General features: G+C 45.2%; 1 protein-coding gene across 2 annotated transcripts in view; it reads right to left on the bottom strand.

Moving 5' to 3' along the window:
- The window catches only part of ddx27 (DEAD (Asp-Glu-Ala-Asp) box polypeptide 27), a 54,261-nt gene that overhangs the window by 20,217 nt on the left and 6,349 nt on the right, over positions 1-27,695 (bottom strand). For both annotated transcript variants that reach the window (XM_086005212.1, XM_086005213.1), the window contains exons 2-10: positions 20,555-20,698; positions 19,884-19,943; positions 7,744-7,963; positions 7,561-7,610; positions 6,932-7,018; positions 4,748-4,853; positions 3,145-3,318; positions 2,116-2,266; positions 902-1,001 (exon numbers count right to left, since the gene is read on the bottom strand). In XM_086005212.1, coding sequence (XP_085861338.1) covers positions 902-1,001; positions 2,116-2,266; positions 3,145-3,318; positions 4,748-4,853; positions 6,932-7,018; positions 7,561-7,610; positions 7,744-7,963; positions 19,884-19,943; positions 20,555-20,698 — 1,092 coding nt within the window. The remainder of the gene's footprint in view (positions 1-901; positions 1,002-2,115; positions 2,267-3,144; positions 3,319-4,747; positions 4,854-6,931; positions 7,019-7,560; positions 7,611-7,743; positions 7,964-19,883; positions 19,944-20,554; positions 20,699-27,695) is intronic.

Genomic DNA, 27,695 nt, shown 5'->3' on the forward strand with positions numbered 1-27,695 from the left:
ATAATCTTCTAGAGAGACATGGATGGATTAAAGACAGCCAGCACGGATTTGTGAAAGGCAAGGCAGGTCCGGCAAATTTAATGAGTTTTTTAAGGAAATAACGGTGTGCACTGACAAAAGAAGTGCAGTGAAGGTGTGTGCACAGACTTTCAAAAGTCATTTAACAAGGTTTGTTGAGGACATTAAGGTGCATAAGGGTACGTGGCAGGATGCTGGTTAGAGGACCAAAGAGAAAGTAGTGGTTAGTGAATGTATATCCAATTGGAAGGATGTGGCATCCCCCAAAGGTTAGTGTTGGGACCACTGCTTCTCAATACATAATGATCTGTACTTGAGTATGGGGCACTTTTTTTTCCAAAGATTGTAAGTGACTTCAGGAAGACATAGGTTGCTAGATTGGGTATGTAGATGCCCAATGAAATAGAATGTGTTGAAATGTGAGGTGGCATAGGAAGAATGAGAGGAAATAGACACTAAATGGTAAAACTTTAAAGGGACTAGCAGAGCAGAGGCGCTTAGAGGTTCAAGTACACAAGTGTTTAAAAGTGGAAAGAAAAAACATGCATATGGGATCCTAGGTTTTATAAACTGAGTAACTGGGTACAACAGCAAAGAGGTAGGGTAATGCTAAACCTATACAAATATTTTGTTAGGACGCTACTGGAATAATGTGTCCATTATGAGCGCGCAACTTAGGAAGGATGTCAAGACCATGAAGAGGGTATCGAAAAGATTTACACCAGGAAAGGCTGATGGGAGGCTCCCTACATCTATCTTCAGAGTTTACTGTTCGCCTCAACTACTTGCAGGTACGAGCAAACTCAGTTTTCAGCATTCAGTCTGGCCCTGCAGCATGGTAGAAATTCTTCCGGCCTGCTCCACAGCAACACCTTCCACCTACCTCATCAGTCATGGTGGCAGAGAACAGCATCGCCTGTCGCTGTTGGGAGCAGAGACGAATTATCTCCTTCATCTGTTCCTCAAAGTACTCGTCCAGCATTCTGCAGAGGCATGGGGAAGGGGGGGGAACAGACATAACGCAGCACTGGTCAGTGACCTCACTCAGAGATTGCACAAATTTTTTTTTGTATAAAACACAGCAACTGTAGCAGTTTGAACAGAAGACTATAGTCAGAGGAATGCAGTGTTCTGGAGGGATTACAGGGATGGGGGTAGGTGGGGCAAGATGTGAACAGATTTAAAGACAAGGATTTAATTTAAAATATTGGGTGACAGGAAGCCAGAGAAAATCAGCAAGAACCTGGGAGGGGTGGGTAAATGAAATTTAGTGTGGAACAGGGCACAAGTAGTATGCTGTAACAACACAGATGTAGGGCTGCAGGGCTCATTTGGTAAGGACAGCATGTAACTGAGCCATTTGGACTCAGGGTTCCTGCTCCTGATCAAGTTGCCCCTACTGGAAAGCCTGTGCGTGGGGATGTCAGGCGAGGGCACGGTGGAGCTCAAGGACTGTGAGGTCTACTCGCAGTTGCCAGTTCTCATGGTCCATGCTCACACATGAAGAATGGCCACTTTGGCCAGGGGCTGCTGGTACCTGTGGATCCACATCCCAACACAGGAAAAAGAAACCTTTCACCAATTCATGTCGAGGTGCAGTCCCCACCGCTTATAGCGGGCGCATTCATGCAAATGCGATTTGCCCGCTATATGCGATGGCCGCTATAACATTTAACAGATTCTTAAGGGGAGCTCCCAAAATAATGCCAACGCCAACTCTTGATAAGTGTGAGGAATATCGCAGAGAGTATCATGGTGTGTGTAAGCAACTTCGACAAATGGTAATGACAAATGGTCAGTGCCATTTGCCCGATACAGACACCTGCCCGGGATAAATGGGGACGGGGTAAGTGGTGGGGACTGTACATCCAACATAAATTACTCCCCATTTGGTTTAAAGTTTTGCTTTCTGAAGGCTTATGATTTCCAAAAGGATATTAACAGCTGGTCAGTGTACTTGGAGCAGAAACCTGAAATTCACACATGCGCTGACGTTATGGGACAATTCACTCCTCAGTTTTACACACCCGAGAAACTTTTCGGCCCCTTCGCTTCCACCTCTTTACCCATGGACAGGGCTGCTTTGTCCCTTCTTACCTGTCGGCTTCGTCCAGAATAAGGACCTCAATGCTGCCAAGGTCAAAAGACGGACAATTGTGAAGATGATCGATCAGTCGACCGGGGGTGGCAATGAGAACATCAGGTCCCGCTCTCAGAGATGCCTCCTGGGTTTTTACATCCAGTCCACCTGGAAGCAGACAGGACATTTCAGATAGTTATCTAAAGCGTCCCTATGAAAGGGCAGCAGTGCATCCCATCCCATCCCATATCTTACATTGTCTTTATTACTTCTTTCTTACTGTTGGGAGACAATTACCCATGCAATAAAATAAAGCAGAACCCTGTAGGCTGCCTTGTACCCCATGGAGCTTAGGTCCCACTATAGGAACCTCCCACCATGTGCTGTATCTAGGATTTATTGCAAAATGAAACTTATTTGTTCAAAAGAGTCGTTTAATCGTAGTGGCTGCAGTAGGACTTTTGCATTAAAAGCAAAAACAGTAGCTACAATCTTTTAAATTTACTTGAATATTTAGATTAGGTAAAGACATTCTATGCTGCTAACCATACCTTATGCAATGTACAGACTCTGACATCATCCTCTAGTATATTTTATAATTCTAGAAGAGCTGTAAAATCTTATGCAATAAAGGTATTTTCTTTGAATGGGCTGTTAGGGCAAAGTTTCCCTCTATTTTTATCCTCTTCTCTCTCTCTGCTTGGGCAGACTTGTGCAGCACAGGCAGTGGGGACATGCCAACAACACCCTGTGCTGTCAGAGTTTCCCCAGCAAGCCACTTGTTGCAGATTTTCTATTCTCCTCTCCTGGGAAATATCACAGCATTGGATCAATATATCCGTCCTCAGATCAAGAACTCAGTGAAGTGGGACTATAACATACACCCGCCCCTGCTCTGTGGCACTGACTGCCAACACAATAATGGTACACATTCTTTTATAAAGAGCATCTAGGAGTAGCCACGCATCTCAAACCTTAAAGTACACATGGTTCCTTATACTTAAGATCTGTTTTCTGACTGCGACAGACACACAGTCCAAACTTACCAACAGCGAGACAGACTGTGATGGATGTGAACTGTGACAAATGTCTGGAGACAGCGTGCACTTGGATGCCAAGCTCGCGAGTTGGAACTAGAACCAGCACCCTGGTAATAGGAGCCTGTCGTGGTTTATAGATCAGACGTTCTAGGACTGGCAGCATGAAGGCAGCAGTTTTACCTACGGAGCAGGGGAATGAAAGGAGAGAAAAAAATCAATGTGCGTGAGAGTTTAATCTCTTGATTAGATGATCGGCAACATATGAACTTTTTTGTTTTGTTTCTTATCAATGATCGAAGTGAGGTATTCTTGCTTAAAATGTGTTTGGAACCAAATGCGAATGGACACAACCATGTTTACACAGGACAGCCTCACCCAGCCTTATGATTCTCAGGTGAAAGTAGCTGGAGCAAAAGGATTATAGCCTCAGGTGTGATCCAAAAACCCAACATTATTTCCACTTACAGCTGACCTCTCCCCTGCCATTCTTCCCAAGTTGCAGCAGGTTATCTACAGATATAGTCCAGCCTCTAATCCCCCGCCTCCTGTGCGGCACAGGACTCAGCAGGTTACTTATGTTTTTAATCCAAAAGTAATGCTGACATCACAAGACCTCCAGGCTGTGTTTGCCTCCATCACTTTAACTATAAGTTGATTTGATTACCCCTTTCATACATCCATGAAGCAGAGAACTACTGGGGAAATTCTGGATCCCGCTGCTCGTCAATAATTCTGCACTTACTGCCCAGAGAACATTTACTTTTGTTCAGTCACCAGACCGAGGTTCAACACCTGGTCTGTGATGAGTCAGCTGATCTCAGCAGGGGTAAAAGAGGCCTGGTCTTCAGGGAAAGGGGCCGGGGGGTGGAAGATGGGAAATCAGTCAGGGTTCCTGTTCCTGATCGCTAGCCCATGCCTTCTGCTGGATAGTGCGTGTTTGTAGATATAGGGCAAGATCAGGATCAAACGTCGTTGTGATACTAGCAAGCCAGCCTTTGTTCTCGAAGCTCACCTGAACAATGACTACCTGTATGAGGTAGTGCAGGCCAGCCAGTACCACGGAATCAACACCCTCCAGAGAAGAGGTGGAGAGAAATTGGGGAACAAACCCAGATGACCAATAGCAGCTGCAAGACGGACAGGAAAGCCACCAGTTCCTGGCAACTTCACAGCAGAGACCAGCTTCTGATATCAATACTACAATTAGCATAACAGCACACACCTATCCTCTGGAAACCACACCATACCCTGACAGCATCATTACACAAAGATGCCACACAACATGCTGCCTCACCTTTGCCCTTGGTATAACTGTACAATTTACAACCAATGAGCAAAGATGTAACACATCAATCATATAAAAATGTGACATGTGGGTAGCCCTGGAAGAACTGCTGCATGATATCACAGCAATGAATATGGATCTCAGGTACACGGAGTACCTGTGATATATATCACTGTAATAATAACAACATGGCTCAGGTACAGGAAATATCGGGCACAACATTATATCCACAAGTACCTATTCCTGGTGCAGAGATCATCACAAAAATACACGCCCATCTCACATATTGAAGATTACCAAGCGAGGAACTAAAGCAACACCTACCTGTCCCAGTAGCAGCACAGGCACACAGGTCTCTGCCCAGCAGACCCAAAGGAATACACGCTTTCTGAATGGGGGTTGGTTGTTTGAAACCCACTGCAGTGATTGCCTAAACACAGTCACACGAAAGAGGAACAATGGTTAGAAAGGCAGGAGAAACTGTCCAAGAGTCAGGGATCCAAGCTTTGCAGTCCAGCAGTATCATGGTTAGACAATGAATCAATCACAAGTAAATTAAACAGTACAATTCCAATAATGTACTCTATTGGGATTATTAAAATACAAGTAACATGTACAATACTGCCTACATAAGTGTGTTTTGCATGTTATGTAGTTTCTCTGTTACTGGGAAGCCATAAACAACGTGTTATATCAGAGGGTGTACCACAGACCCAAGATTTCTTGAGAACTAAAGATATTTATTAAAAATTGAAAATTAGACGACTGCAACATTTCACTGAAAAATTATCTGTAAATACACTTCCCAGTGTGGAATGGAGTCATACAAAACCAAGATGGTCCCAGATTCAATCCACAGGTTACTGATCCAATCCAGGGTGAGAGTGGAGTGTAATAATTGGTGGTAGTCACTCCCCGGACTACTACTACTAAATTCCCGTTCGTCAGCTGAGCAGCAACGATGGGGCCGAATTAATTCACTCCATTGTTGTCGGTTCTGAACTAGCCGGGCTGCTTCAGTCATCTGTAGCTCTTTCTGTGACAAGTCACTCTTGACATTGTCTATCCAGCGCTTCCTTGGTCTTCCTCGGCTTCTTCATAGAATCTTACAGCACATAAGGAGGCCATTTGGCCCATTGTGCCTGTGCCGGCTCTTTGAAAGAGCTCTCCAATTAGTCCCACTCCCCTGCTCTTTCCCCATAACCCTGCAAATTTTTTCCTTTTCAAGTATAAAGTTAATAACTAATCTGCTTCCACCACCCTTTCAGGCAATGCATTTAAGATCAATACAACTTGCTGTGTAAAAAAAATTCTCATCTTCCCTCTGGTTCTTTTGCCAATTATCTTAAATCTGTCCCCTCTGGTTACAGGCCCTTCTGTCAGTGGAAACAGTTCTCCCTATCCACTCTATCAAAACTCTTCATAATTTTAAACACCTATTAAATCTTCCCTTAACCATCTCTGCTCTAAGGTGAACAATCCCAGATTCTCTAGTCTCGCCACATAATTGAAGACCCTCATCTCTGGTACCATTCTAGTAAATCTCCTCTGCACCCTCTCCAAGGCCTTGACATCCTTCCTAAAGTGTGGTGTCCAGAATTGGACACAATATTCCAGCTGAGGCCTAATCAGTGATTTATTAAGCTTTAGCATAACGTCCTTGCTTTTGTACTCTATGCCTTTATTTATAAAGCCAAAGATCCACATGCTTTTTTCAACAGCCTTATCAACTTGTCCTGTCACCTTCAAAAGATTTGTGTATGTAAACCGCCAGATCTCTCTGTTTTGCACCCCCTTTAAAACAGAACCATTTAATTTATATTGCCTCTCTTCACTTTTCCTTCCAAAATGCATCACTTCACACTTCTTTGCATTAAATTTCATCTGCCATGAGTCCACCCACTTCACCAGTCTGTCTATGTCCTCCTGAAGTCTTGTTCCATGTACCCAGGCTAGGGAGGGAAAATTAGCCAGAGTTCACATCCCATCCAGATTCTCCTGTTAAAAAGTGCACCTGTAGGTGTCAGGTGAGTGCAGGATTGAGCTTGGCTGTGATTCAACAGGCAGCCAACCTGGTGTCACTCATTGTCTAGGACTACACATGAGGAATGGCCATTTGGTGAGGTACTAAAGAGTAACAGATGTATTTGGAATTGTACCCCGGCAAGAGTCAGTGCTTTCAAGAGGGGAGATTACTGGGAAGGAGAAAATTTGTGTTATTAATTCATGTTGTGTGACGCGAGATCAGTTTATGAAAGTGTCTCATGCCAAGGCCACACTTTCCAGAAGAGGCCAATTCTTCACAAGAAACAGCCAACAGGAGCACGGGCACATCGGCACATTCCTAACAGGTTCATCAATTTACAAGCAGAAAGTAACACACAGAATTTAAACTGTAAATGGAAATGCTTCCTTCCCAGAAAGGGAAGCACTTCCTAGACAAATGAGGGTAATGGTGGCAGTCAGACATGTTGACGCATACATGTCTCATCAAGTGACATACAATACCTTTAAAAGTGGTCGCGATAGATTCATGTCCTGGAATGTCAGACTGTCGTCAAACTGAGGGGCATCCTCGAAGAACACGCTCGATTCCTGCACAGAAGCACAAACAGCAGTGTGAATCTGCAAACTCCAAAAATAGCTTCACGTTCCTCATCCTCCCCAAGTTTAATCATCTTTTCAACCATCTCTCCATTCCTCCTAACTCCATCCCAATGACCTGCCAACCTCCCCATTTCCTTACATCTGCTCTCCCTCCTCCTGCCTGTTAATCCTCCTCTCATTCACTCTCCCCATACCACACTCCTTCTACACGTCACTCTGTTGGCCATCCCTCATTCCCTTCCTTCCACTCAGCCCTGCAGTTGCCCCTCCATTGCTTTCCTCCTTCCAGTTGCCTCTCCATTCCCATAGAGCCCCTCTCTTCCAGTCAATCGTTGAATATTCCCCACCCAGTTGTGGGTTCCAAAAGCTAAAAATTAAGGAAAGCAAAAAAAATCATCTCAGCCACTACTAAGGGTCATGAACAGCCATCTGCTGCAGGCCTCCCCAAGACACTCAGACTCTTGCCTTCAGCAATACAATCATCCTCATTGTCCCCAAACCACAGGAGGCAAAACATCAGAAGTACTCACATTCTCAGGAGCTTTCTTCTTTCTCTTCTTCCCCTTTAATTTCAATGTGTCTGTGAAACAATTAGCATTAAGTCAGTCTCTGAACATGCACATTGCACAATCAATAAAGAGATGGAAACAAACTTTACAATATTACCAGGGAAACCCAAAGCCAATTAACTCAAGACCAGGCAGTTAACTTACCTGCTTTCTGTAAAATATCCTCATCTCCTGAGGAGAACTCTGATATCGACTCATCATCTTCCTCATCCTCTGGCTCTTCTTCTCCATCCGATTCCTCCGCTTCACCATTAGCCTCCGCCTCATCCAGTTCTTCCTCGTCTTCCTCTATCGCATCTGGATTGGACACAGTGTCCTCAGTAGAGTCGGTCTTTATTCTCTTTGCTTCTTTTGTAGATTTCTCCTAGGAATGAGAAACGTTTAAACCAAAAGCAGAGACAGATACAAGTCATTCTTCCTCTCAGTTTGTTGCTATCCCTCCTCATTTTCCCTCTCCCAGCAGCATCCTTCAAGGATCACTTCTCCTCCCCAACTTACATCCATTTCTAGAGCCATATGCAAAATCAGAGCAGGGACCTCAACTTCTGCTGAAAGATCCTTAATTTGCCATGCTCTCCGAATTGTTCGGGAAGTTTATCCAGTGAGGAACTGACCTCACTGTCCCAGCTTTTATCTTGGTTTGTACTGAGCTAGATAATCTCAGTCAAGAAAGGTGCTATAAATATCCTTCCAGGTGAAACAGTGATTTACTTGTACTTCTTGCAATTTAGTATACTGTATTCGCTGCTCACGATGCAGTCTCCTCTATATTGGGGAGACCAAACGCAGATTGGGTGACTGCTTTGCAGAACACCTCCGTTCAGTCCGTAAGGGTAACCCCGAGCTTCCGGTCGCCTGACCCTTTAATTCACCGCTCCACTCCCACTCTGACCCCTTCGTCCTCGGACTCTTACACTGTCCCAAAGAAGCTCAACGTAAGTTCGAGGAACAGCACCTCATCTTTTGATTAGGCACTTTACAGCCTTCCGGACTCAACAAAGAGTTCAACTATTTCAGACCATAACCTCTGCCCCTATCTTTTTTTTCCTCTCTCACTTGGCAGCTGTCGATGATTCTGCCATTGCCATTTACACTTAATCTAGTCATCTTTTGTTTCTTAACTTGTCCCATTACCATCTCCTTTTGACTTGCACCATTATCCCGTTTGTCTCTTAATCTCTCCTGCCATCCATCCTATCACAGAACTTCCCTTCTGTTCTTTCCTTCCCTCCCTCCTTTCCCTGCCCCTACACTTGCTTAAAAACCTGTTCCATCTCCAACTTTTTCTAGTTCTGACGAAGGGTCATCGACCTGAAACGTTAACACTGTTTCTCTCTCCACAGATGCTGCCTGACCTACTGAGTATTTCCAGCATTTTCTGCTTTTATTTCAGATTTCCAGTATTTTGTTTTTGCTATAAATATCCTCAGCCTTGGTTTGGGGCAGGGGGGTTGGTGGGGGGGGGGGGGGGGGGAAGGAAAAAGAGAGAACTTGGCTAGGGCTTATACTCCTGATTGCTATCCAGTGAACCTTGCTGAGGGGTGCATGTGGACATAAAGCAAGTCTGGAATCAGGGTCTCTGCCATTTAATGGCCTGAGGAAAAGAATATAAAAGAGACTTTAAGATCAAGAAAAATACATTGGGCACAAAAGCGTTTATGCCTAACGCTCAAGCCCTTCACCACAGAAATAAATAAAATTATCCCTTGAATCCATTTACCCTGTCCAAAGAAACATAGGAACAGGAGTAGGCCATTCAGCCCTTCGACCCTGTTCTGCCATTCAATTAGATCTGTAACTCAACTCCATTTACCCACCATGGTTCCGTATCTCTTAATAATCTTACCTAACAAAAATCTATCATAGAAATTTACAGCACAGAAGGAGGCCATTCAGCCCATCTTGTCCGTGCCGGCCGACAGTTTCAGTCTCAGTTTTGAAATTTTCAATTGACATCCAGCCTCAACAGCTTTTTGAGGAGAGTTTTCCAGATTTCCACTATCCTTTGTGTGAATAGGTGCTTCCTGACATCACCCCTGAATAGCCTAGCTCTAATTTTAAGGTTATGCCCCCTTGTTCTGGATTCCGCCACCAGAGGAAATAGTTTCTCTCTATCTACTCTATTAAATTCTTTAATCATCTTAAACACCTCAATTAGATCACCCTTCTTCAATACTCAAGGTAATACAAGCCTAGTCTATGCAGCCTGTCCTCATAATTTAACCCCGGGGGGAGATACTGACAGCACCGCAGGGTAATACAGGAGGAGCAGATTGTCAGAGAGCGCATGGTTACTGCTCTACATAGACACATTTAAAGTGGAAGCTAGGTAAGCATATGAGGGAGAAAGGATTGGAGGATATGCTGATAGGGTTAGATGAAGAGGGGTGGGAGGAGACTCGTGTGGAGCATAAACACCGGCACAGACCAGTTGGGCCAAATGGCCTGTTTCTGTGCTGTAAAATTCTATGCAATGCATTCTATGTAACCATTTTAGCCTCGGTAACATTCTGGCTAATCTGCGCTGCACCCACTCCAAGGCCAGTATATCCTTCCTGAGGTTCAGTGCCCAGAACTGAACACAGTGCTCCAGATGCAGTCTAACCAGAGCTTTATACAACTGTAGCATAACTTCCTCCACTTTGTATTCTAGCTCCCGTGAGATTTGCAGTGATGAAAGTCTGACACTAAAATCAGCTCCAGCATGTCTGTGGGAAAAGGACTAAAAAAGTCGTTTGAACACCTGCAGACTTAACTTGGTTACGTTGTGGACACATTGCAAAAGACCACACAACAGAGGATAGATCACCATAGCAACAAGAACGAGTCTGGGCCAGCTGGAGATCATTTTGAACACCTGCGTATGTTAGGTTGTGGACAGAGAGAGAAAACAAGTGTGTCAATCAATCGTGGATGATATTTGTTGGAACCTATTGTTGATAAGCCACGGTCTCAGGAGGTTGGTAGTAGGCTAAAAAGAGCTTTTAAAAAGCTAGACAAATGAGACACAGCTCCACAGCAACTGTTCCACCCTCGCCTTTCGCTTTCTGGTGGTGCCACCTCACCTAATATCTTCTTGACTGCTTATTACCAATCTTCCCGACAAGCTTGAGCCAACCATGAGTATATGACGTTCGTTATGGGGTTAGTCTAAGATATGTAGTGTATGTAACTGTTCTACCTTTAAGAGAACTATTGTATGTAACCGTTCACCTTTAAGAGAACTATTTTAGGTGTGGCACTACCTTATCTTGGCTGCTGTATACTGTAATACCGACGGTGACCACACCGGTATATAAGTGCTGTGTCAGGATTTATTGGGCAGATTCGCCCTGACCTTCGAATAGTAAAGTCCTGTTAAAGTTACTCTTGTAGTCTGTGTATTAATTCGCCATAATACCTACAGACTTTACAGTGGCGACGAGTTCGATCTTACCCTGCGGCAACAATAATTCCGAAGCAGTTAACGAGCGTCGAGAAGAGGCACCCGCCCTCGTCGTTCTGCTGAGAGAAAACTCGAGCCTGCAGAGCAAGGAAGAAGGAAGAATTCATACACGAAGCCTTCCATCAGCAACAGGCACTGATTGTCCCTTCTGCCACGGTGGTGAGTGAGCCGATCAGCACGAGAAGCAAGTCGGCCACGGTGACTGTGAGTAAAGGGAAAATAAACGGAGGATAAGGGCGGTGAACTCGACCACGGTCGGGGGAAAGGAGCCGGACAGAAGTCGGGCCCAGAGGCGCTGAGACTGGGGCAGCGTGGAGCACGGAAGCCGCGGTACAAGTGGGCTGGGAGACGCAACGGCGTCGTGAGACAGCTAGACCGCGACCGGCGAAAAAGGCCGGGCAGCTACCGAGGCCACGAGGCGCTGCGACCGGGATCGTAAGGCGCGGGAAGATATAAAAATAAATAAACCACGGAGAACTCAGCCGCAGCCGGGGAGGAAAGCACCGGACTGCGAGAGGGCTGGGAGGCGCGATTGGAGTGAAAAAGGCCGGGCAGCGACCGAGGCCACGAAGCGCTGCGACCGGGATCGTAAGGCGCGGGAAGATATAAAAATAAATAAATCACGGAGAACTCAGCCGCAGCCGGGGAGGAAAGCACCGGACTGCGAGAGGGCTGGGAGGCGCGATTGGAAGCCGCTGAGGGAGAGACAGAGCCCGAGCGAGCGGGAGAGACAGAGCCCGAGCGAGGGAGACTGAGCGCGATCCAGCCAGCGGCTGAAACTGTTCGCCGCCAACGGGTTGTACCCAGCGCCGGTTGCCCTGCCGAGAAAAGGGAACAACAGAGCCAGAGCGAGGGAGACTGAGCAAGATCCAGCCCAGCGGCTGAAACTGTTCGCCGTCAACGGGTTGTACCCAGCGCCGGTTGCCCTGCCGAGAAAAGGGAACAAGGAACGCACTGAAGCTGACGCGCAGGCTGTGAACCCCGAAAGCCAGCGGTCGTCGCCCGAGGGAAAAGCTTACCCCTCCCGCCAGGGGAAGAAACGCGGGAAGCCGCCAGTAGGCGGGGAAGACGACAGAAGCGGGAAACCGCCATTTTGAAAGTAGGCGGGGGAAGAAGACAAGTGCGGGAAACCGCCATTTTGAAAATAAAAAGTTAAAGAAAAATTTCGTGTTTGTTTCGCAGAAAGATAGAGAGATAGTGAAGATGCCTAAGCATGGTAACATCAACAACTTCGATTCCGAGGTGGAAGATTGGGCCACGTACGTAGAACGTATCGAGATATATTGTGAGGCCAATAAGATAGCAGATGATGATAAAGCTCTCACCTTATTAAACGCAATGGGGGCAAAGACATACGGGCTATTGAAGCATCTTCTATCACCAGCTAAACCGGCGGATCAGACTTTCGCTAATATTGTTGCTGTCCTGAAGGATCATTTGAACCCCACACCACTGATGTTGGCGGAACGATTCAAATTCTATGCGAGAACGCAACGGAAAGAGGAAAGCAACGCGGAATACTTGGTCGAACTGCGTAGACTAGCGAAATACTGCCAGTTTGGGGAAAATCTGACAGAGGCATTGAGAGACAAGTTCGTGTGCGGGTTGTCGAAGGAAGGAACACAAAAGCGTCTGCTAGAAGAGAACGATCTCACACTTGATAAGGCTGTCCTTATTGCAGCATCGCACGAAGCCGCAGCGAGAGGCACAGCGGAAATGCAGCTGAAGGCAGCGGTACTCAGTGTGGATCAAATTACTTCGGGTACATCGAAATGTTATCGTTGTGGGAAGACAACACACGACCAGAACCAATGCTGGTTTAAAAACCAGGAATGTAGAAAATGTGGCAAACTTGGTCACATAGCTAAGGTATGCCGGTCAGGAAAGAAGACCAACAACAACAAAAAAAAGTCACCGCAGGAAAAGTACAATAAGGTACACAAGGTGGCTGAGAAGAGTTCAGATGAACAGAATTCGGATTCAGACTCAACCGTTCAGGAACTGGGTAGTCTGAGAATTCACAATGTGAGTAAGGAAGCTGACCTGCAAACTATCTGGGTCATGCTAAAAATAGCCGGAGTCCAAGTGAAAATGGAATTGGACACAGGATCAGCCCTATCAGTCATAAATCGAAGGGATTACAACCGGCTATTCTCACACATACCCTTGAGAGATACCAAGATCGTATTGCAGACATACACGGGGCAGAAAGTATACCCCATGGGAAAGATAAAAGTCAAGGTGAGAGACAGGGGCAAAGAACACCAAGGAATGTATTTATATGTACTACCTGAGGGAGGTCCACCACTTCTGGGACGGGAGTGGATCTGGGAAATAAACATGGAATGGCACTATTTAAAAGCAATAATGAGTGAGAACTCGGTGAAGACAATCAGCTCAGACTCTGAAACGGATGATGATAAGACCAGCCCAGGTGCGAAAGACAAGTTTAAAATGGACTTGCTGACTAAGGTTGGAAAAACGAAGGAGTGCATAAATGCTTATGCTTCAGAGGAGAACAAAGTTTCAGAACAGAATTCCACTGAACAACAACAACATAGTTTGACAGAGAATTCTGAGTCTGTCCAGTTTACAGATATGCACAATTCTGAGGAACACTGGGCTCGAACTCAACTCCATTTCAAATTACAACAGCAATTAGAACAATTGAGTTGCCGTCTCGAACAAGAGATGAAAGCAATGAAAAAGTTCTGTGACACAGAGTGGGAGAACCTGGAAAGACAACAGAAACAGCTGATGGAGAAAAAGGAGCAGGAGCACACAAACCGTCGGGGCAAGGAGGCCAAACGAATCAAAGCTGATTCGGTTTCAGAAGGTGCGTGCTTTAATCTGGTGGAGCAAGAGGTTCAGCAACTGAAAGCGCTTGTTAGCGGATTGCAGGCAGAAAAGACTGATTTGGTCGCCATGAACTCCGAGCTCCTACTGAAGTTGGGTGCAGCATCAGCGGACGATTCAAGTGGGGAAATTCGAATGGTGGAGGCTGCGGATGATGGCGAAGTAGAAACAGCAAAGGAGCCCCAGGGCAAGGTTATAAACAGCCCTGCAGCTACTGGGAAACGTATGAGGTCAGAAGAGTTAACGGTCAGCCAACTCTTTCATATGCTGAAGGACAAGACTCTGAAATGGGAACAAATTGAACATGAGTTTAAATCTTCAAAGGAGAGGGGTTTGGAGTTAACGGTCAGCCAACTCCTTCATATGCTGAAGGACAAGACTCTGAAATGGGAACAAATTGAACAGGAGTTTAAATCTTCAAAGGAGAGGGGTTTGGAGCTCCCAAAAGTTATTGAAATAGCTGAGGTTGCAACACAGACTGAGAAGATGGCAGCAGAGCAACCCTTGGATGCCAAAAGTACGCTGACTCACGTCAATGTTGAACAACAGAAGGTTGAAACAGCTGCTGCAGTAGAGGGATTGAATAGTCCGATCAACCAATCTCCGAATGAAGTTGAAGTATTGAAATCACAAATGACGTCATTAGTAAAAGACTTGCAGGAAGCCCAGAAAAAGCTGGATGAAGCTGAACGCCTGAAGAAGTCTCTTCAGGAAAGATGTCTGGATTTGGAACAAAAGCTGGCTAATGTCCAGCTGGGTATGGAGGAAATAGAAGACCCTCTCACTGGCCTAGCTCAAGATGACACCGAATATTACCATGACCTGTTGGACGACATCGAATATTACGGTGACCTGTTCTGCCCAGCTTGTGATGAAAACTCCCAAAGTGCAGAAACCATGAAGAATCACAAAAAGTCTAAGGAACATCGGGAGATGGTGGCGCTACTACGGAAAAAGGAGGACGAGAAGGAGGAACTGTGCATGCAGCTGGCAGCTGACAGTGGAGCCCAGAGAGTCTCCAAGAAGCAGAAAAGGAAAAGACGAAGCAGAAGATGATGATCATCTGGACCATCATCATCACTACTAGATCACGCACGGGGTCCCTTCGAACAGAGCCAAATCAGTTTGGAAGTAGAAAAACTTCCCAAGGTACTCAAGTTTTTACAAGCCAACAATGCTGGTTCAGAAGGACGGAAGTTCAAGCTGTTAAGTCCAGTGAGGGACTATTGGATGAGTCACTCCAGCAACGTGAACCGACTACACCACAGGGAACTGCTACACCACTGAGGTGTTGTCAGGACCGAGTCAAGAAGCACGGAAGGCGCATCCACCGAGATTGAATCTGTGAACTGTTTTCCGCAGAGACTGAATCTATGAACTGTTTCCCGCAGAGACTGAATCTGTGAACTGTTTCCGCAGAGACTACATCTGTGAACTGTTTTAACATGAAGTTGGATATATGTTATGATGTTATGTTTAATGGGGGAATAAGTATGTTGTAAGCTAAAAAGGGAGGATTGTAGTGTATGTAACTGTTCTACCTTTAAGAGAACTATTGTATGTAACCGTTCACCTTTAAGAGAACTATTTTAGGTGTGGCACTACCTTATCTTGGCTGCTGTATACTGTAATACCGACGGTGACCACACCGGTATATAAGTGCTGTGTCAGGATTTATTGGGCAGATTCGCCCTGACCTTCGAATAGTAAAGTCCTGTTAAAGTTACTCTTGTAGTCTGTGTATTAATTCGCCATAATACCTACAGACTTTACAAGATAGACATTGGATTTCTAAAGGTTATGCATTTTGGAAATTCAGAGGGTGTTGTTGTGTGGTTAAAGCAATTCTAATTTGTGCATAAACCCAAGATATTGTTTAGATTCTAATGAAAATGTTCTAATTTGTTAATAATAAATGATGTACAAAGCCATGGTTTGTGCCTGAAGTTTCTTTAGGAAAAAGAGCCCATTAAGTTAAATAAAATTAAATCATGTGGAGATAAAAAAGCAATTCCCCAAAGTAAAGTGTAAAATCACTTTGCACCTTTTTGCTCCTACACATTCCATTAGTCTTTCAAATTATATTTTGTACCTGTCTACTAGTTATTAGTGATTTCTGTAAATGGACCCTTAAATCTTTCAGTTTTAGAAAATACTCTGATCTGTCTTTCTTAGCACAAAAGTGTCTAGGTTTGCACATGAAGAATGACCACTTGGACAAGGTACTGAAGGACTGCTAGCCCCGGTGAAACTGTCCCCCTGAAAAGTCAGCAGCTTAAGACTTTTATTAGTTTTAGATATGGAAAGGGAAGAAAGTTCAAGAAAAATGGGCAGGAAATTTAGCCTGTGGGAGATCACAGCTTCTATGTCCAACTGAGCTCCCCACACCTGAACATTCATACACTCTCAATTCTTTGACAAATATGTTGAAAACTGACAGAAGTGGATGACCTCACACTTCCCATATTGAACTCCATCTGCCACAGTTTTGCCCACTCACGCCCATCTATCTAAATGCACGTAGCATTCGCAACAAGGTGGATGAATTAATGGCACTATTAGAAGTAAATGGGTATGATGTAATTGCCATTACAGAGACATGGTTGCAGGGTAACCAAAGCTGGGAACTGAATGTTCCAGGGTACTTAACATTTAGGAAGGACAAACAAAAAGAAAAAGGAGGTGGCGTAGCACTGTTAATAAGGGATGAGATTGGTACGGTAGAGATAAAAGATCATGGCTTGGCAGATCGTGATGTAGAACTGGAATCAGCTTGGGTGGAGCTAAGAAACAGCAAAGGGCGGAAAACATTGGTGGGAGTTGTGTATAGGCCACCAAACAGTAATGGTAATGTAGGGCACAGTATCAATCAAGAGATTAGAAGTGCATGTAACAAGGGCAATACGGTAATCGTGGGGGACTTTAATCTACATATTGACTGGGCAAATCAAAGTACCACTAATGGTGTGGAGGACGAGTTCTTGGAATGCATGCGAAATGGTTTCCTGGATCAGTATGTGGAGGAACAGGCTATTCTGGATCTGGTACTGTGTAATGAGAAAGGGCTAATCAATAATCTTGTGCTAAAGGGGCCTTTAGGGACAAGTGACCATAATATGATTGAATTTTACATTAAGTTTCAGGGTGATGTAGTCCAATCTGAAATGAAGGTCTTCAATCTAAACAGAGGAAACTACAAGGGTATGAGGGACAAGTTGGCCATGGTAGATTGGGAGACTACACTAAAAAGGTATGAAGGTGGACATACAACGGCTAACATTCAAGGAAATAATGCATAATTTGCAACAAACATATATTCCTCTAGGGCATAAAAACCCAAAAGGAAAAAAGTGATCCAACCATGTCTAATAAAAGAAATTAAAGCTAGTATTAAGTCAAAGAAAGAAGCTTATAAAGTTGCCAGAAAAAGCAGTCAGCTTGAGGATTGGGATCTTTTTAGAAATCAGCAAAGGGGGGCCAAGAAATTGATAAAGAAAGGGAAAATGGAATATGAGCACAAACTAGCAAAAAATATAAAAACGAATTGTAAAAGCTTCTATAGGTATGTGAAAATGAAAAGACTGGCGAAGGTAAATGTAGGTCCTTTACAGTCAGAGACGGGAGAATTTATAATGGGGAATGAGGAAATGGAAGAGGAATTAAATAAATACTTTGTTTCTGTCTTCAGAGGAAGACACAAAAAACCTCCCAGAAATACGAGAAAACCAAGGGTGTGACGAGAATGAGGAACTTAAAGAAATTATTATTAGTAAAACAAACAGTACTAGCAAAATTAATGGGACTAAAAGTCGACAAATCCCAAGGACCGGATGACCTACATCCTAGGGTTTTGAAAGAGGTGGCCATTGGAATAGTAGAAGCATTGGTTGTCATCTTCAAAAATTCTATAAATTCTGGAACGGTTCCTGCAGATTGGAGGATAGCAAATGTAACCCGCTATTTAAGAAAAGAAGGGAAGAGAGAAAACGGGGAACTACAGACCTGTTAGCCTCACATCAGTAGTTGGGAAAATGCTGGAATCTATTATAAAGAATGCAATAACTGGGCACTTAGAAACTAATAGTAAGATTGGGCATGGATTTATGAAAGGGAAATCCTGTTTGACAAACCTATTGGAGTTCTTTGAGGATGTTACTAGTGGAGTAGACAAAGGAGAACCGGTAGATGTGGTGTATCTGGATTTTCAGAAGGCCTTCAATAAGGTCCACGCAAGAGGTTGGTGAACAAAATTAGGGCACATGGAATTGGGGGTAATATACTAGCATGGATTGAGAATTGGTTAACAGACAGAAAACAAAGAGATGGGATAAACGGGACTTTTTCAGGATGGCAGGCTGTAACTAGTGGGGTACCACGAGGATCGGTGCTTGGGCCCCAGCTATTCACAATCTATATCAATGATTTGGATGAGGGGACTAAATGTAACATTTCCAAATTTGCTGATGATACAAAGCTAGGTGGCAGTGTCAGTTGCAAAGAGGATGTGAAGAGGCTTCAAGGGGATCTCGACAGGCTCAGTGAGTGGGCAAGAACATGGCAGATGGAATATAATGTGGATAAATGTGAAGTTATCCACTTTGGTAGAAAAAACAGAAAGGCAGAGTATTTCCAAAATGGTGAAAGATTGGGGAATGCAGATGCTCAAGAGGGACCTGGGTGTCCTTGTACATGAGTCACTGAAAGTGAATGTGCAGGTGCAGCAAACCATTAGGAAGGCAAATGGTATGCTGGCCTTCATTACAAGAGGATTTGAGTAAAGAAGTCTTACTCCAATTATATAGGGCTTTGGTGAGACCACACCTGGAGTACTGTGTACAATTTTGGTCTCCTTACCTATGGAAGGATATACTTGCCATAGAGAGAATGCAACAAAGGTTCACGAGATTGATTCCTGGGATGGTGGGACTGTCATATGAGAAGAGATTGAGTAAACTAGGCCTGTATTCTCTTGAATTCAGAAGAATGAGAAGGGATCTCATTGAGCATACAAAATGATTACAGGGCTTGATAGGATGGATGCTGGGAGAATGTTTCCCTTAGCTGGGAGTCTAGAACCAGGGGCCACAGCCTCAGGATAAAGGGTAGGCCATTCAGGGCCGAGATGAGAAGAAATTTCTTCACACAGAGGGTGGTGAATCTTTGGAATTCTCTACCCCAGAGGACTGTGGAGGCTCAGTCATTGGGTATATTCAAAACAGAAGTCAATAGATTTCTGACTAGTAGGGGTATCAAGGGATATGGCGATAGGGCCGGTGAATGGTGTTGAGGCAGAAGATCAGCCATGATCTCAATGAATGGCGGAGCAGACTCCAAGGGCCGAATGGCATACTCCTGCTCCTATTTCTTATGTTCTTATCAATGTCCCACTGCAACTTTCTGCTCCCATCTACACCACTTACTTTTGCACTAGACCCTCACTCTTCCTGGTCTCTACTCCGCACTGTAGGTTGACAAGGTCAGCTAATGCTTCGGTGTGAAAATGAACTGGTCATTGTGGGACTGAGCCAGTCAGAGCAGGAAGGTCCCAGCTTCAATCCTTGGTCTGTGCTCAGTTCATTGATCTCCACCAAGCTAACAGTAGGCGTGTTACTGGACGAGGAAGGGAAAAAATCTACCAGTATTCCCACTGCTGACCGCTATCCAGTGACCCCTGGATCATGCACCTGTGTGGAAAGGATCAGCTTCGATTGCGAACCCTCCTTCCTCTCTAGGTTTGCACATGAAGAATGACCACTTGGACAAGGTACTGAAGGACTGCTAGCCCTGGTGAAACTGTCCCCCTGAAAAGTCAGCAGCTTAAGATTTTTATTTGTTTTAAATATGGAAAGGGAAAAAAGTTAAGGAAAAATGGGCAGGAAATTTAGCCTGTGGGAGATCACAGCTTCTATGTCCAACTGAGCTCCCCACACCTGAATATTCAGACACTCTCAATTCTTTCACAAATATGTTGAAAACAACTGACCTCTTTCTTTCTTTTCTTTCGCACTTTGTCTATCTTTTCATCCAGGGTTGTTGGCGCTTTCTGGAATTGAGCAGAAAAGTGAAGTTAGCATTGTTTCAAGAACACAGCTATAAATTCTTTAGGGGAGCGACAGAACACAGCCAAGCCCTGGCTTCAAATCACAAGGTGCCAAGTTTGGGTGCCCAGGCTCCACCCGACATCCACTTTGTGACCCAGTGCTCAACAAGAGTCAGGAGTAAAGCACCCAGCTCAGTGCACTGAAACTCCTGGTCATCTCCTGCCAAACAATCAGCAAGTGCTCTGACAGGGGACATAATAAACCAATGGGACTTACCTACTGCCTCAAAAAGAGGCATGTGATATGGGGCATGTACACCCACTCATCAACACACTTCAGATACCCTCCATCACACTTCTTTAATCCCACATTACCCTTAACTTAGCAGAGAAGCAAACAGAAAGAAAGCTTCCACATTGGCCTATTCACTAGGATTACAGGGACTTTTTGAACACCAGCGCTCAACAGTATGACTGGCAGCATTTCTGGGCTAGAGCTTCGCATCACTACAGCAGAAACTGTGAATGCTGCAACACTAAATGTAATCTGGTATTTATTCAAGAAGGTTAGGGTAACTGCAGCCTGTAGTCAAGATAGGGTCACAGATCCTCACACTCTTCTTCAGTTGGCTCAAGACATCTGCCATCATCCAGCTGTCGTCATATTCCCCATCCTTCTCGGTGAAGAGAAAGCCTTCACTGAAGTCCACACACTGCTTCCTCAACTTCTTTTTCTTCAGCAAAATGACAGGCGGGTCCTAAAACAAAGAAATAGAACAGTCTTACAAGTCAGAAAGAAATATGATGTGCAACAAGACCAGTCCTCCCGCTGCTTATCAGCCATGTTCTCACTGAATGGCGGAGCAGGCTCGAGGGGCCGAATGGCCTACTCCTGCTCCTATCTTCTATGTTTCTATGTTATTCACAGACAACATAATACACCAGTACATCGCTAAGCATAACTCCACAGCACCAGTAATCCAAATGGGAGATGCCTTGAAGACGGAACTTCCCATTGCAGCAATCTTTTGTAAGCTTGAGTTGTTATTTTACTGATTATGTCAAAATTAATAGCTATAAATTGCTTTGGAACTTAGGAATTAGCATTAGCCCACAGGCCAGGACCAGTATATTTAGCTACAGACAACTATTATTGGGAGTATGACTGCTCCGATGATTGACGGGACAGTGCAAAATGTCTCCCAAGTTTAACAATCATATACTTAAAACTTTAAATAAGTAACAAGAGCCAGGAGTGAAGTTGGGAGGAAGAGCTGCAATTAAAATAATCACAGTGCTGTAGGAGCAGTTCATTCCTATCATAGGCACCAGCTCCATATCTCTAACAATGTGATATATAAATGGCTATTCTCCCTCCTGACTCCAATCCCTGTTCCTGCTGCTGACTCCATTCTCTGCTCTCAATGTTGATTTTAAGCTGTGATGGTGAATTTAAATGACAATTCTCCTTCCCGACTTGAAACTTAAGTAGCTGTTCACACAAGACCTCAGTTTTCTTTACAGCCATTAGCATTCCATACATCAAATACTGAGCTAGTCTGAATTAATCAGTATTCTGAATGTGATCAGTCCCAACCAGACTGCATCAGTTCCAAAGGTAACTCAACAGGAGGATGAGGTACCTGTGATCTATTTAAAAGAAAATACTCTAAAGGTTCTGCACAGTAAAGTTGCTTCAATAACTTTCCTGCCAGAAACTTGGAATCCAGTGCAGTGGCAACTGCTTCCCTCAAGTAAGTATCAGACTATAACAGATTAGGTTGACATTGAGGTAGTGCTACACTGTTGAAGGTGCAGTCTTTCAGATGAGGCAGTAAACCAAGGTCCTGTCTATGCATTCAGGTGGATGCAAAAGATCCCTTGGCACTATTCAAAGAGCAGGTAGTTCTCCCATGTCCTGGCCAACATGCCTCCCTCAATCTCCACTACCAAACACAGATTAAGTTGTCATTCGTTTCCTCTGTTGCTCGTGTAATCTTGCTCTGCACAAATTACCCATCCCGTTGTCTACATAACAGTAATTACATTGTAAAAGCAATTAACTGGCTGTGACTCGCTTTGGATCTTGAGGATATGAAAAGCACCATGTAAATGGAAGCTTTCTTTCTAACTCTTGCTCAATAACCTGACTTCAGGAACTACCAGCTCTGATGAATATCTATTTCCATTACATTCCTTAGACCCTTTTTTTTTTGAAAGCCAGTCCCACTGTATTCATATATTTTTTAATCATTTATGTGATGTGGGCATCACTGGCAAGGCCAGCATTTATTGCCCATCCCTAGTTGCCCCTTGAGAAGGTGGTGGTGAGGCGCCTTCTAGAACCGCTGCTGTCCACGAGGTGAAGGTACTCCCACAGTGCTGTTGGGAGGGAGTTCCAGGATTTTAACCCAGCGGCAATGAAGGAACGGCGATATATTTCCAACTCAGGATGGTGTGTGACTTGGAGGGGAACTTGGAGGTGATGGTGTTCACACGCGCCTGCTGCCCTTGTCCTTCTAGGTGGAAGAGGTCACGGATTTGGGAGATGGTCGAAGAAGCCTTGGCGAGTTGCTGCAGTGCATCTTGTACACACTGCAGACACGGTGCATCGGTGGTGGAGGGAGTGAATGTTTAAGGTGGTGGATGGGGTGCCAATTAAGCAGGCTGCTTTTCCTGGATGGTGTCGAGCTTCCCGAGTGTTGTTGGAGCTGCACTCATCCAGGCAAGTGGAGAGTATTCCATCACACACCTGATTTGTGCCTTGTAGATGGTGGAAAGGCTTTGGGGAGTCAAGAGGTGAGACACTCGCCGCAGAATACCTGGCCTCTGACCTGCTCTTGTAGCCACAATATTTATGTGGATGGTCCAGTTAAGTTTCTGGTCAATGGTCACCCACAGGATGTTGACGGTGGGGGATTTGACGATGGTAATGCCGTTGAATGTCAAGAGGTGGTGGTTAGACTTTCTCTTTTTGGAGATGGTCATTGCCTGGCACTTGTGTGGCATGAATGTTACTTGCCACTTTTCAGCCCAAGTCTGAATGTTGTCCAGGACTTGCTGCATGCGGGCATGGACTGCTTCATTATCTGAGGAGTTGTGAATGGTATTGAACACTGCAATCATCAGCGAACATCCCCACTTCTGACCTTATGATGGAGGGAAGGTCATTAATGAAGCAGCTGAAGATGGTTGGGCGTAGGACACTGCCCTGAGGAACTCCTGCAGTGATGTCCTGGCGCTGAGATGATTGGCCTCCAACAACCACAACCATCTTCCTTTGTGCTAGGTATGGCTCTAGCCAGTGGAGAAAAAGATTTCAATTTTACTAGGGCTCCTTGATGCCACACTCAGTCAAATGCTGCCTTGATGTCAAGGGCAGTCACTCTCACTTCACCTCTGGAATTCAGCTCTTTTGTCAATGTTTGGACCAAGGCTAGAGCCGAGTGGTCCTGGCAGAACCCAAACTGAGCATTGCTGAGCAGATTACTGGGGAGTAAGTGCTGCTTGATAGTACAGTCGACGACACCTTTAATCACTGACGGGGTAGTAATTGGCCGGATTGGATTTGTCCTGCTTTTTGTGGGCAGGACATACCTGGGCAGTTTTCCACATTGTCGGGTAGATGCCAGTATTGTAGCTGTACTGGAACAGCTTGGCTAACGGCGCAGCTAGTAGCTGGAGCACAAATCTTCAGCACTACAGCTGGGATGTTGTCGGGGCTCACAGCCTTTGCAGTATCCAGTGCGCTCAGCTGTTTCTTGATATCAAGTGGAATGAATCGAGTTGCCTGAAGACTGGCTTCTGTGATGGTGGGGACCTCAGGAGGAGGCCAAGATGGATCATCCACTCGGCACTTCTGGCTGAAGATGGTTGCAAACGCTTCAACCATGTCTTTGAACTTGTGTGCTGGGCTCTGCCATCACAGAGGAAGGGGACGTTCATGAAGCCTCTGCCTCCAGTTAGTTGTTTAATGGTCCACCACCATTCACGGCTGGATGTGGCAGAACTGCAGAGCTTTGATCCGATGCATTGCCAGTGGGATAGATTAGCTCTGTCTATAGCATGTTGCTTCAGCTGTTTAGCATGCATGTAGTCCAGTGTTGTAGCTTCATCAGGTCGTCACCTAATTTTTAGGTACGCCTGGTGCTGCTCCTGGCATGCTCTTCTACTCTCATTGAACCAAGGTTGGTCCCCTGGCTTGATGGTAACGGTAAAGTGAGGGCCACGAGGTTACAGATTGTGGTGGAATACAATGCTGCTGCTGCTGATGGCCCACAGCGCCTCATGGATGCCCAGTTTTGAATCCCATTTAGCATGGGGGTAGTGCACGTTGGAGCGTGTCCTCAGTGTGAAGACAGGACTTCGTCGCCACAAGGACTGTGTGGTGGTCACTCCTACCAATACTGTCATGGACAGATGCATCTGTGACAGGTAAATTGGTGAGGATGAGGTCAAATAGGTTTTTCCCTCATATTGGTTCTCTTACCACCTGCCGCAGGCAATCTGGCAGCTTTGCTCTTCAGGGCTCGGCCAGCTCAGTCAGTAGTGGTGTTACTGAGCCACTCTTGGTGACGGACATTGAAGTTCCCCACCCAGAGTACACTCTGTGCCCTTGCTACCCTCAGTGCTTCTTCCAAGTGGTGTTCAATATGGAGGAGTACTGATTCATCAGCTGAGGGAGGGCAGTAGGTGGTAATCAGCAGGAGGTTTCTTTGCCCATGTTTGACCTGAAGCCATGAGACTTCATGGGGTCTGGAGTCAATGTTGAGGACTCCCAGGGCCACTCCCTCCTGACTGTATACCACTGTGCCGCCACCTCTGGTGGATCTGTCCTGCCAGTGGGACAGGACATACCCAGGGAGGGTAATGGAGGAGTCTGGGACGTTGGCTGAAAGGTATGATTCTGTGAGTATGACTATGTCAGGCGTTGCTTGACTAGTCTGAGGGACAGCTCTCCCAATTTTGGCACAAGTCCACAGACGTTAGGGAGGAGGACTTTGCAGGGTTGACTGGGCTGGGTGTGCCTTTGTTCATTTCTGTTCAAATCACCACCTCTTCACTAAACATTCCTCACAGAATCAACTTTTTCACAATCTTCCCTTTTCTCTACAAGTTAAAAGTAAAACACACTGCAGACATTATATCCTATACCTTCATTATCAGCAAACACTATAATAAACACCTACATTACAAATATCTAGAGCTTTGTATATAATAAACATTGTTACACGCTGTAACAGTCCTAATGTTATAAAACAGTACATTCCCAACTGACCGTGAGCAACAACATGGAAGATTCATCAGCATAAGTTGTAATCATAGAAATTTACAGCACGGAAGGAGGCCATTTCGGCCCATCATGTCCACGCCGGCCGACAAAGAGCTATCCAGCCTAATCCCACTTTCCAGCTCTTGGTCCGTAGCCCTGTAGGTTACGGCACTTCAAGTGTACATCCAAGCACTTTTTAAATGTGGTGAGGGTTTCTGCCTCTACCACCCTTTCAGGCAGTGAGTTCCAGATCCCTACCACCCTCTGGGTGAAGAAATTTCCCCTCAAATCTCCTCTAAACCTCCTACCAATTACTTTAAATCTATGGCCCCCTGGTTGTTGACCTCTCTGCTGAGGGAAACAGGTCCTTCCTATCCACTCTATCTAGGCCCGATAATTTTATACACCTCAATAAGGTCTCCCCTCAGCCTCCTCCGTTCCAATGAAAACAAACGCAGCCTATCCAATCTTTCCTCATAGCTAAAATTCTCCAGTCCCGGAAACATCCTTGTAAATCTTTCCTGTAATGTGGTGACCAGAACTGCACGCAGTACTCTAGCTGCGGCCTAACTGGTGTTTGATACAGTTTAAGCATAACCTCCCTGCTCTTGTATTCTATGCCTCAGCTAATAAAGGCAAGTATTCCATATGCCTTCTTAACCACCTTATCTACCTGGCCTGCTACCTTCAGGGATCAGTGGACCTGCACTCCAAGGTCCCTTTGTTTCTCTACACTTCTCAGTGTCCTACCATTTATAGTGTATTCCCTTGCCTTGTTAGCCCTCCCCAAATGCATTACCTCACAGTGACAGGATCGGACAAAGTCAACATGGATTTACAAAAGATAAATCGTGCTTGACTAATCTACTGGAATTTTTTTGAGGATGTAACTGGTAGAATAGATAAGGGAGAACCAGTGGATGTGGTATATTTGGACTTTCAGAAGGCTTTCGATAAGGTCCCGCATAAGAGATTAGCGTGTAAAGTTAAGGCACATGGGACTGGGGGAAGGTGCTGACTTGGATAGCGAACTGGTTGGCAGACAGGAAGCAAGAGTTGGAATAAAGGGGTCTTTTCCGAGTGGCAGGCAGTGACTAGTGGGGTACCGCAGGGATCGGTCCTAGGACCCCAGCTATTCACAATATATATTAATGATGATCTAGATGAGGAACTAGATGTAATATCTCCAAGTTTGCAGACGACACAAAGCTGGGTGGGCGTGTGTGCTGTGAGGAGGATGCCGAGAAACTCCAGTATGATTTGGACAGGTTGGGTGATTGGGCAGAAACATGGCAGATGCAGTATAATGTGGATAAATGCGAGGGTATCCACTTTGGTGGCAAAAACAGGAAGGCAGATTATTATCTGAACGGCAATAGATTGGGAGAAGGGGAAGTGCAACGAGACCTGGGTGTCCTTGTGCACCAGTCGCTGAAGGTAAGCATGCAGGTGCAGCAGGCGGTTAAGAAGGCAAATGGTATGTTGGCTTTCGTAGCGAGAGGGTTTGAGTACAAGAACAAGGATGTCTTGCTGCAGTTGTACAGGGCCTTGGTGAGACCACACCTTGAGTATTGTGTGCAGTTTTGGTCACCTTATCTGAGGATGTTCTTGCCATGGAGGGAGTGCAGCGAAGATTCACCAGACTGATACCTGGGATGGCAGGAATGACGTATGAGGAGAGATTGGGTCGATTGGGCTTATACTCGCTGGAGTTTAGAAGAATGAGAGGGGATCTCATTGAAACTTATAAAATTCTAACAGGACTGGACAGACTGGATGCAGGAAGTATGTTCCCGATGGCCAGGGAGTCCAGAACCAGGGGTCACGGTCTAAGGATAAGGGGTAAGCCATTTAGGACAGAGGTGAGGAGGAATTTCTTCACCCAGAGAGTGGTGAACCTGTGGAATTCTCTACCACAGAAGGCAGTGGAAGCCAATTCATTAAATATATTCAAGAAGGAGTTGGATATATTTCTTAAGGCTAAGGGGATCAAGGGATATGGGGAGAAGGCAGAGACAGGGTACTGAATTTGGATGATCAGCCATGATCTCATTGAATGGTAGAGCAGGCTCGAGGGGCCGAATGGCCTACTCCTGCTCCTATCTTCTATATTTCTCACATTTCTCCGGGTTGAATTCCATTTGCCACTGTTCTGCCCACCTGACCAGTTCATTGATATCTTCCTGCAGTCTACAGTTTTATTCTTCATCATCACCCACAGCCAATTTTAGTATCATCTCCAAACTTCTTTATTATACCCCCTACATTCAAGTCTAAATCATTGATATACCACAAAGAGCAAGGGACCCAGTACTGAGCCCTGTGGAACCCTACTGGAAACAGCTCTCCAGTCACTAGACTTCCAGGTTTTGTGTCATCTGAAAATTTTGAAATTGTGCCCTGTACACCCATGTCCAAGTCATTTATATACATCAAGAAAAGCAGTGGTCCTAGCACCAACCCCCGGGGAACACCACTGTATA

Source organism: Somniosus microcephalus, chromosome 13 (assembly GCF_052327205.1).
Source record: "Somniosus microcephalus isolate GS21.2 chromosome 13, FLI_Smic_1.0, whole genome shotgun sequence".
In the NCBI taxonomy this organism is placed as follows: domain Eukaryota; kingdom Metazoa; phylum Chordata; class Chondrichthyes; order Squaliformes; family Somniosidae; genus Somniosus; species Somniosus microcephalus.